This window comes from Dipodomys spectabilis, unplaced genomic scaffold (assembly GCF_019054845.1).
Source record: "Dipodomys spectabilis isolate Male_0828 unplaced genomic scaffold, ASM1905484v1 ptg000030l, whole genome shotgun sequence".
NCBI classification, from domain to species: Eukaryota; Metazoa; Chordata; class Mammalia; order Rodentia; family Heteromyidae; genus Dipodomys; species Dipodomys spectabilis.
Genome location: NW_024870707.1, coordinates 4,558,668 through 4,570,384, shown reverse-complemented (window position 1 = coordinate 4,570,384; position 11,717 = coordinate 4,558,668). Strand labels below are relative to the sequence as shown.

The window sequence follows — 11,717 nt, the reverse complement described above, 5'->3', positions numbered from 1 at the left end:
CAGACTCTTAAGTAGCTAAGATTACATGTATAAGCCATTGGCACCTGGCTCTTAAATTTATTCTTTTAATCTTCAAAAGGTTGTACAAAGTGCTTGCTATTTAACATGTCCATTTAAGTATACAATGTATCTTGATCTGAGTAACCTCTTCCTTTAGCCCTCCTCTTGGACCTCTTTTCCACTAGTCAAATTGATTTTCCCGCTTTCTTTTTCAAATACTTACATTTATTGTGACTATACTCTTCCAGTCTTTCCTTTTCCATTTATCCTCCATCCTCATGCTGATTCTCCTCTATTAACACATGCTACAGCTTCCTGATACTCATTTTGTTGAAATGTTAAATGTGCTAAGGGTCTTCACCATGGAGTTTCATTTCTGTATGTATAATACTTTCCTCATCTTAATAGTGTATGTACACATATACCCTTCTGTGAGTTCACCTAGTAAAAGGCATTTTAGGTCTAAGATCCACTTATGAGCAAAAGAACTAGTGACCTTTGTGTAGCTGGGCTTGGCTTACTTCACACAGTATGATTTCATTCCAGGTCCTTTCGTTACCCTGCAGATTATGTGATTTCATTCTTCCCAATGAATGAATAAACTTTAATTTTATACACATAGATTTACATCTATATATCATATACATTTTTGTGATCCATTGAAGAGATCTTATCTTTTTGCATAATTTGGCTATTGTGAGCAGTGCTTCACTGAATTTGGGTGTGCAGGTAGAAAGAATACATGTTCTAGACTTGCTGTGTCAAGAGCGGAAAGTATTTTAGCATCATATCTTGTTCTAAATTCTTGCGGACAATGCTAATGGTCACTACTGTGGCCTGTATTTGAAATACTGCAGTTTCTCTGATGCTTTTCCTCATTTTCATTTGTGAAACAGCATAGAAGAAAATCATATAAATTATGGAAAAAACCCAAAACAGAAATCAACAAAAACACCAACCAGGAATTCCTTTGAACAAATGATTATGTTATAATTATTGGTCTGGGACACTGTCCCTCAAGAATTAAAATTTCAGCCTAAGGGTCTAATATGAAAAAAATAAAAACTCAGATGACTAAAAAGATGTCATTGTATATATTCATTGTATTTTAATATATAAAAAGGACAAATTGGATACTAGAAATATCTTGTATGTAGTTTTCATGACAGGCAATTTATAGCTGTGGAACTTGGTTTATTTATTTTTGTCTTTTATGGTATTTGGTCTGCATGTGCGTGTGGAGAAGAAAGCTATGAAACAGCCAATTTCCATACATTGTGTATAAATTTTGGGTATGTATTATCTGTAAAACTATATTTTCAGCAGCCTGTTGAAAAGTAAATCATCATCATTATCATTATCAATCATTTCCATCAGTAGCAGCAGTTATTAAATTGGATGCAATGGGTTACTCAGATTTAAGGTCAAAGTAAGGCTAAATACTAAAAACTCTGAGAAGTATGTATGTCTTCTTTCATTGTCAATATCTTCATGGTTATATTTGAAATTGATATGTGTCAGAGCTCCTGTGAGTGTGAAATTACTTTCTGAAAAATACATTGAAGTAGAGAACTATGGAGTTAGCAATTTATACCAGGTTTTTGGTGTTCCCCTCTCCCCTTTTTGGATAACATTTTATTGGGGGAAAAAGTCATTTGTTTCTCTCCTTGAACATCAGAGGTTGTTAGCGCTTATTGTCAAATTTCTTATCATGGTATTCAGCTGATTTCAAGTCTAATTCTCTTAGGCATGGATTTCCAAGCTCCCTGGATCTTTTGTTTTCCTCATACTCCTCCACACAATCAAAAGCAAATGCCAAGTTTTTATTCAAAATGATTTGTGAAAGTAATTTATGCTGAATGGAAAAATTATCACCTACAGTGTAATTGTGATGTGTTACTTTTAACAAGCTATAATTTATATCTTGATATAGGTCAACATATAAATATAGCAAGATAAAAATTTTACCAAGTGGTCATTGCTTTTCTAGCATATTTTAGACTTCCCAGTAAACTTTGATAATATCCTTATTCAATTGCAGTAGTATTGTTTTGATGAAATTGTTATTTTTCTGAGATTTTCATGGGTACTGATTTTAAATTTTATTTTTAACAGATTTTATTTTTTAATAAAAAATAGCATACATGGCATAAATTTGGGGCAATAGTGTTGAATCAAGTTTAACCTTATTTGTGCCTTTAGAATGATGTCAGCTATTACTACGTAAGATGAGTTTACCTAGCAGTTCTTCCACTGTTAGAACTCATATATGTTTATAGCAAATTCAGTAAATTGAAGTTTATGTATTACTGCTATTATTTATAAAGTACTTCCTATGTGTCAGATAGCATGCTAAAACTATAAGCTAGATGTATCTTCTGATATAGTTACCAAGAAAATACATAAACTAAACACTAATCTAAGCTCATATTTACAATAAAACAAACATAATCTTAAAGAGTTTACAAACTTGCTTGAGTGATCCAGGATGAAAGTGATAAAGTCAAGCTTCACATTCCTGCATTTCTTGTTGAGAGTTTACAGTCTTAGCCTCTGTGCTGTGTTGCTTTGAAAAATTATCTTCAGAAAATAAATCATTGCTATCTCTCCCTCAAATATTATAGCCATTAGCCAAGTCAACTATCAAGCATTATTGATAAGCAATATAATGATATATTTGATAGAATAATACATTCAGTTAAAATGGATTGGATCACAAAGTCTAAAAAGTTACTCTTTTTTTTAAAGTCTAATAATTTTAATGGTACAAATTCACTGTAGAAAACTTGGGAAACATCCAAAAGTACAGTTAAAGTAAAAAAGACATCTCTAATCCCACTATCTACTTGTTAATGGAGATAGTACTTTAGGTAAGTTTTTTAAAAAAGTTACTCTTTCTTAAAGTCATGAAAAAACATCTATTTTTTCTAGTTTAATATAAGCATTTTTGGGCTTCTTCCTATGACACTCCGATGGAAAGATCAGTCAATTACATATGTAGTAGATAACATTGTTCAATACCAACAAATCTTATTTAAAGTTTAGTCATACATTTTACTGTCTTAGCATGAAGCTACTTGAACTACATTTTTTTCTTTTTAAACAATGTCAGTTGACTTGAGCGTTAGCAGTTAGAGCATTCGCTATTAGAGTAAGTTAATTTGCCTATCTATATACTTCACCTAAAATCAGTGCTACCAGGAGAGAAATGTAATTGGGACAGAGTGGTGTCTTCTACTGTGATCTTATGTCTCCTTTGATTTCTTTGTTGCTTTGTATGTCCCTCCCCCATGGTATAATCCCTGCTTTCATTGTATTTGATGTTGGTATAATTTGTGGAGGTGAAGGGCAATAACAAACCGTTTAAATAGGGATACAGGTGGTTTCATTGCAACAATGAGATGTACAAGTTGTAGTGTTGAAAAACGAACTTTACAACTTTGGCTGGGCGAGGCGGGGTGGGGGGGCATGGATAGGAAGGGGAAAGAAAGGAGGAGGCAACAATGTTTGATAAAAAATGCATTCATTACCTTGCCCATGTAATTGTAACCCTCTCTACGGTATTTTCACAATAAAAAGTTTTTTTTTTAAAAAAGGAATCATGCCAATATTTCTTTTTTTGACAAGTTTTTTATTGTGAAAATACCATACAGAGGGGTTATGATTACATGAACAAGGTAATGAGTACATTTCTTATCAAGCATTGTTGCCTCCTCCTTTGTTTCCCCTTCCCATCCCTGCCCTCCCATCTCTCCCCCTCACCCCTAGCCAAAGTTGTAAAGTTTCTTTTTTGACATTTCGCCTTGTACATCTCATTGTTGCAATGGGTCCACCTGTATCCTTATTTTTTTTTTTTTCCTTCCTCTCCCAAAATTATACCAACATCAAATACAGTGAAAGCAGGGGTTATACTGTGGGGGAGGGACATACAAGAGCACTATCCTTGAGCAGAAGAGCCGAGGGACAGTGCCCAGGCCCAGAGTTCAAGCCCCACAACAGACCAAAAAGAGCCAATATTTCTTATTTTATTTTTCTAGAATTATCTTAATGTAGTGTTAGAAAGGATCAATCACCACAATGGAAAGACCTGAAACAATTATACTAAGTGAAATAAGCCAGACCCAAAGAAAAGTGGGTTTCATGGTTTCTTTCATTTGTAAGAACTAGAATATGACTATGATATTCATAACAGGGGATCTCAATAACCCAATTGCTAAGTGCATAGGACCATTTGTAATGAGGCATATCAACATGAACTCCAAGAATTGGAAGTAAAAGGTTCTTATTATGTCCTGTAAAAAAAAAAAAGAAAAGAAAGGGTCAATCATTGCTTACTTACAGAAACAGCTCTTAGTGCTGTTTGAAAGTTCTGGAAGGGAGCTCTACAGCCTTTCCTGTCCATTTCCATCACCTGCTTGCTGGAAACACAATGATGACTTCTTTCTTTTTCTTTTAGGTCCACCCTTCATTTATCTATCGACTTCGCTTGTGTGATTACTTAATTTGCCTCTTCTTGTAATTAACTGTTCTGAAAACCCTGATTAAATAAAGAATTTTGAGTGCTGTCTGAATTTAATAAATTCAAGTGATATCTTACATGATGTCGGACCTGCACATACTTATTTTCTGAGGGTCAACATGAACAAGATGTCTCATTTCTTCAGGAAACAGTTCATATCCTTCATTGTAACTTTTCATGAACGGAACTGTAAGCTACATAAAATGATCAAGAATCTTTGTTATGTTTATTAGAATATAGCCAGTCTCTGACACATACTAAAATATCAAAAAGAAGGGATTTATTTAAAAGAAGAGGAGAGAGAAGACTAAGAAGAAAGAAAAAGATATGAATGACCAAATGGGTGGATGAATGACTGACAGCTACTTAATCATATTGGGAAAGTGTTTACCTCCAGGTTTCTTCTCCATTGCATACTTTTCTAGGTTATACAATTTTTCTTAGCATTGGAAAGAAATTAATCAAATAGTCTAACAGTAGGTATGAGTAAAAATAAATAGGTACAGGAAGGGACCAATGGAATGTATTATCATAAATAGACCTAATATGTATGTATCATCAGTAAACACACAGTATGCTTTTTCTTAATGTTATATGTTTTAAGTAATTGCCATTGGAGAAGTGAATTACAGATAAATACAACATCACCGTGTATGATGATCACGATTGATAATTGAAAATATTTATTCATCTTTGAAACAGACACAGCTTAATATTCTTCAGACACACTGTTTCACTGAATTATTTAAACCCTCAGAAAATTGGTTCTGTTACTAGTCTCATTTTATCTCCTCTTTTAAAATTTTTTATTTTATTGTCAAAGTGATGTACAGAGGGGTTATAGTTACACATATAAGGTAATAAATACATCTTTTGTCTAACTTATTACCCCTTCTCTCATTTTTCTCCTCTTTTCCCTCCCTCCAACCCCCAAGCCTAAGTTGTACAGATCATTTCCAATATATTGTCTTGTGTATATCGCTGTTGCATTGGTTTATTCCCTCTTTTTGTGTGGTGCTAGCTATCGAACTCAGTATCTTGCACTTAATAGGTAAGTGTTTTGTATTTTGAGCCAAGACCTCGTCCTATTATTCTCATTTTACAAATAATGAAAACATTCCAAATCACACAGTATGGAAGTGGCGCACGGAATGAGAGGTAAATGAGTGTGACTCCTGTCTGCTTTTTGGGTGCTGTCTCTCTTTCTAAGCCAGCAGGGTGACAGAGAAGAAGTAGAGGGCTGCTGTCCTGTCTTTACTGATCATTTATAGTAGGGTAGCACGTAGAACAATGGCCTTCTTATTGTTCCTTGGGTGATATATTTTAGGTGCACAACAACAAAAATGAATCAAATATTTTTAAGTACTTCTGGTTTAATTAAGACATTGGAGAATGATTAGAGTTTGGAATAGTTAGAAACAGGCAAATAGAAATTCTCCATTTTCAGAGAAGGCAAAGAATATCTACTTGATTCCATGGATAGTTATGCTTGATGATCTCATCTCATCAGAATACGCTCTCCAAAAGTCAAAGAAAATACTTTCCAGTTGCACTAAATCTCAGATAATGGAGACAGTTTCAGAAGCATGTTTTCAAACCTGCTTTCTTATGTCTTGAGTTTCCAAAACAGAAACATAAAGGGCGTTTACATTTTTGTCTGCAGTTCGTGTGGAGGAACATGGATAAAATAAAAACGAATTTCACAGTGACTGAATTCATATTCCTGGGGCTTTCCTCTGATCCCAAGACACGGATCATTCTTTTTGTTCTGTTCTTATTCTTCTATGTGTTATCAGTGGCCGGGAATATCGTCATCATCACTATTATCCAGTTAGAGCCCCGTCTCCAAACCCCTATGTACTTCTTCCTTACTCATTTGTCCTTTCTGGATATTTGCTACACATCTACCAATGTCCCCCAAATGCTGTCCAACATGGTGGGGAGAAAGCAGACCATCCCATTCTCCAGCTGTGCCACTCAGATGTACTTCTCACTCTCCTTTGGGATGATTGAATGCATGCTCCTTGGAGTCATGGCGTATGACAGATACGTAGCCATTTGCCGCCCTCTGCGTTATACTGTCATTATGGACCAAAACACCTGCCTCCAGTTGGCAGCCATTTCATGGTCCAGCAGCTTCCTGAGTTCCATGGTGATCAATGTCCTCACCTTGAGTCTGCCTTACTGTGGGCCCAATGTCCTGAATCACTTTTTCTGTGAGGTGCCCTCTGTCCTGAGGTTGGCTTGTACGGACACCTCCCTCACGGAGCTGGTTGTTTTTATCTTCAGCATCATCATCGTCTTTATCCCTTTCCTTCTCATCGTCGTTTCCTATGTTCGGATCCTCCACTCTGTTCTCAGGATGCAGTCAGCCTCTGGGAGGTACAAGGCGCTGTCTACCTGTGCATCCCATTTGACGGTAGTGACCTTATTCTATGGGACCGCCATCTTCATGTACATGAGACCTCAGTCGAAGTCCTCTAGGGCAGGGGGCAAGGTCATCGCCGTGTTCTACACTGTGGTCACACCCATGCTTAATCCCTTAATCTACAGCCTGAGGAACCAGGATGTGAAAGGGGCTTTGAGGAGAGTTCTTGCAAAACAGAGGACATAGAAATTATCATTGGGACATAAAGGTCAATAGTTCTTCTAAGATAATTACCCTCCAGTATAAAGAGAGTAAACAAAGCGTGGACTGAGAGTGGTGTTGTAGCTCAAAGTGGTAGAGCACTAACCTTGAGTGGAAAAGAATGTCTCAGGCACAGTGCCCAGGTCCTGAGTTCAAGCCCCACAACCAACTGAAAAAAAAACAAAAAAGAAAGAATGCTTGGACTATCAACATCAGTTCAGCTCTTCATGAAAGACACATCAACTCTACTGCAAAATGAACAGAAAACAATGTTTTTCCTCCAAGATATGTCAGAATGTGGGTGTGTCTAAACAGTTGTTATAGCTGGGGGAATACTATTTTGCTTCTCACAAAAAAAAGTTGTTTCTGTAAATCTTTAAATTTGATTATTTGTTACTATTTCAGTGAAATAGTACCTGTTTCGTAACTCTGCCTAGAGAATACATGTCATTTTAGTGCAGAAGAATCTCAATGTAAAATGCCAGTATAAAACTTCAGAGTAAAGCTATTTTACATATAACGTCTGGGGTTAGTTTTGTAGTTTCCAAGGAAACAATATTTGGTTATTTTCTTTTCACTTTAAACCTTAAAATTCTTCATCTCTGTGCTTTGTGTAGTCGATTGAAATACCACTTCACCTAAATTGTGCTGAGCTAGTCCTTTCTCCAAATCCCACAACAGCTCCATTTCTTCATGTTTGTTGGGTGACTCTATGATTCCTCTGGTGTGTGTTCTCCTTTTCAATGGATGAAGAAATACTGTCTTATTTAACTACTAGTTTGATGGTTACTGGTGATCTTCCACTGAATGTGTAGACTGAAGAACAGCAAATTTTGGAGCAGGTCTTTTCATTGAATTAGGCCATTCATTGATAACCTACCAATAGCACCTCACATACCAGTTATCAAGTTAAAAATGTTTCCTGTCCTCATAGACACATATTACACACTCATATGCATGCATAAATATGTATAATGGAAAAATGGTATATGTACATTTACTGAAAAGTGACAGATCGTGAACACTGCATTTATAAAGGAAATAACCATCAGAGGCAGTGAAAAACCATAATAGCTGGGTGGCCTTCTTTAAGTAGACAGCATACAGGACCAGAAGCAGGAATAAAGAGGAAGGTTGACCAGAAGTTCATTCTAGCAGAGGATTGTTATGAACAGTCTGCGGAAGGCATGAAAGTAGGAGCCTTAGCTGAGGAAATGAGAGGAGCCAAAAAGAAATGTGATGTCTATGTCACATCCGTGAACCTGGCCAATTTGTGAAAGGAGCGGTGCCTTCATTTTGAAGCTTTTAGGCATTGATATTTTCAAAGGCTACTGTGCTTTGGATGAAAAGATCAGCCACATGTAACTTAATGTTGATATAGTTAAGTTTAATAGCGCCTTTGATTGACACATGACTAAATCAGAGGTGAACTGTTTCCAAATTGTTTCTCACGTTATTAATCTACAACTCAGAATGAGCACAGGAGGGGGGAGTATATGTTTCAGAGACAGACGGCACCTATAATGAAATCTTTTCTTCCATTTAAGTATGAAGAGAATATCAAATCAGTATAACATGGCACTTCAGCCTTAATTCTTCCCTTGGGAGAAGTCCGTATGTACCACTAGACAAAAAAATTAAGGCAAGTCCAGCTCCTATAAGAGAGATATATGATCTATGCCATTAAAGGTGATATTCCAGAGTCTCCATGGGTCTACAAGCTTGATGGCTACACTATTCGACGAACTTCACAGCGGTTGTCATACCAATGGATACATGCTACGGTTTGAGGGAGCAGAGAGGAATGTTTTCTAGAATCCACAAGCAACATACTTCCTGCTCCTCTGAGGAAAGGAAAAATTCCTTATCATTCATTGGTACCAGATCACTGGGCTACTTTCTTCTTTTTTTTTTTTAATTTAATTTTATTTTATTTGAGAACATACTGTACAGAGGGGTTACAATTACATGGGCAGGATAATGCATACATTTCTTACCAAGCATTGCAGCCTCCTCCTTTGTTTACCCTTCACCTCCCTTCCCAGCCTCCCCCCTCCCCCCCCACCCAATCATACCCCCCCCTCCACCGACATTGTAAAGCTGGTTTTGACATGACATTTTGTACTTCTCATTGTTGCAACAGGTCCACCTGAATCCTTAAACGACTTGTTTGTCCCCATCTCCTCCACATGTTATACTGACATCAAATATAGTGAAAGTGGGGGTTACACTGTGGGGGAGGGACACACAAAGCAACAAAGAAATAATCTTATAATTGCGTTAGAAACACATGCATGAAAGAAACAAAAACATTAAAATACATATTTGAGGGTTCATTTTCCTAACATCACATTATCTGACTTTTCCCGCTTGACTCATACCTATACTAGATATTGCAAATAAGGGAAACCATGGGACCTATGTTTCTTTGGGCCTGGCTTACTTCACTTAGTATAATTTTTTCCAAGCCTTTCCATTTCCTAACAAATGGGGAAATGTCATTCTTTCTGATGGAGGCATAGAATTCCATTGTGTATATATACCACATTTTCTTGATCCATTCATCTACTGAGGGGCATCTGGGTTGGTTCCATATCTTAGCTATGGTAAATAATGCTGCAATAAACATAGTTGTGCTGGTAGCTTTAGTGTGGTCTTTTTTGTAAACATTAGGGTAAATGTCCAAAAGTGGGATTGCTGGGTCATAGGGGAGTTCTATGTGAAGTCTTCTGAGGAACCTCCATACTGCTTTCCAAAGTGGTTGAACAAGTTTACATTCCCACCAACAATGAAGTAAGGTTCCTTCCTGTCCACATCCCCTCCAGCATCTGTTGTTGTTAGAGTTCTTGATTTTTGCTGTTCTAACTGGAGTGAGGTGATATCTCAATGTTGTTTTGATTTGCATTTCTTTTATGGCTAGGGATGTTGAACATTTCTTCATGTGTCTATTGACCATCCTTCTTTCTTCTTCAGAGAAGCTTCTCTTTAAATCTTTCGCCCACTTACTTATTGGGCAGTTGTTTCTTTGAGGATTTGTTGTTGGGTGGTTTAATTTTTTGAGTTCCAAGTATATTTTAGATATGAGACCCTTGTCCGTTGTATGGCTAGTAAAGATCTTCTCCCAATCCGTGGGCTTTCTATTGATCTTGCTAGCTATGTCATTTGCCCTGCAGAAGCTCTGCAACCTTATACAATCCCATTTGTCCAACCTTTCTTTGATTTGTTGTGTTTCCGGGTCTCTGTTCAGAAAATTTCGGCCTGAGCCAAGGAGACCCAGGGTTTCTCCTATTCCATCCTGTAATGTTTTCAGAGTGTCTGCTTTGAGTTCAAGGTCTTTGATCCATTAGGAGTTGATTCTGGTGCAGGGTGATATATAAGGATCTAGCTTTAGTTTTCTACATGTAGTTAACCAGTTTTGCCAGCACCATTTACTGAAGAGGCTGTCTGTCTTCCATTCTATTGTTTTAGCTCCCTTATCGAAGATTAGATGGCTATAGGTCTGTAGGTTCATTTCTGGGTTTTCAATTCTATTCCATTGGTCCTGAGGTCTGTTCTTATGCCAATACCAAGCTGTTTTGATTACTATGGCTTTATAGTAGAGTTTGAAATTTGGTATTGATATTCCTCCAGCCGTGTTCTTTCGGTTGAGGAGCGTTTTTGCTATTCGGGGTCTTTTATTGTTCCATATGAATTTTTGGATTGCCTCTTCTATTTCCTTGAAGAATGAGGGTGGAATTTTGATAGGTATTGTGTTGAATTTGTAGATAGCCTTGGGAAGTATTGCCATTTTCACGATGTTTATCTTTCCAATCCAGGAGCATGGGAGGTTTTGCCATTTTTTAAGTTCTGTGTTGATTTCCTTTTTCAAGATTTTAAAGTTTTCATCATAGAGGTCCTTCACTTCTTTAGTTAATTCCTAGGTATTTTATTTTTTGTGGGGCTATTACAAATGGAGTTGCTTTCCTAATTTCAGCCACACTTTTCTCATTGTTGGCATACAGAAAAGCCATTGATTTTGGGGGGTTAATTTTATAACCTGCTACTTTGCCAAAGTTTTGAATCAGCTTGAGTAATTTGGGAGTGGAGTCTATGGGATTCTTTAAATACAAGATCATGTCATCTGCAAAGAGGGAGAGTTTTATTTCTTCTTTCCCTATTTGGATCCCCTTTATGTCTGCATCTTGTCTTATTGCTGTAGCTAGGCATTCTAATACTAGATTGAAGAGAAGTGGAGAGAGTGGGCATCCTTGTCTTGTTCCTGAGTTAAGAGGAAATGGCTTTAGTTTTTCACCATTGAGTATAATGCTGGCTGTAGGTTTGTCAGATACAGCCTTTATTGTATTGAGGAATGTTCCATGGATTCCTAATTTTTCCAAAACCTTCATCATAAAGGGGTGTTGGATCTTGTCGAATGCTTTTTCTGCGTCTATTGAGATAACCATGTGGTTCTTATTCTTGCTCCTGTTGATGTGATGAATAATATTAATTGATTTGCGTATATTGAACCAGCTTTGCATCCCTGAAATGAATCCTGTTTGATCGTGGTGTATGATTTTTTGGATGAATTGT

General features: G+C 36.7%; 1 protein-coding gene across 1 annotated transcript; it reads left to right on the top strand.

Annotated features, from left to right (window-relative positions):
- The first annotated feature begins 6,197 nt into the window (after positions 1 to 6,197).
- LOC122104738 (olfactory receptor 2D3-like) lies at positions 6,198 to 7,133 on the top strand. The gene has a single exon (XM_042675674.1). The coding sequence runs from the start codon at positions 6,198 to 6,200 to the stop codon at positions 7,131 to 7,133; it is 936 nt and encodes a 311-aa protein (XP_042531608.1).
- The last annotated feature ends 4,584 nt before the right edge of the window (positions 7,134 to 11,717 follow it).

Coding starts and splice junctions, on each gene's coding strand:
- LOC122104738 (XM_042675674.1), top strand. CDS start 6,198: ATGGATAAAATAAAAACGAATTTCACAGTGACTGAATTCATATTCCTG.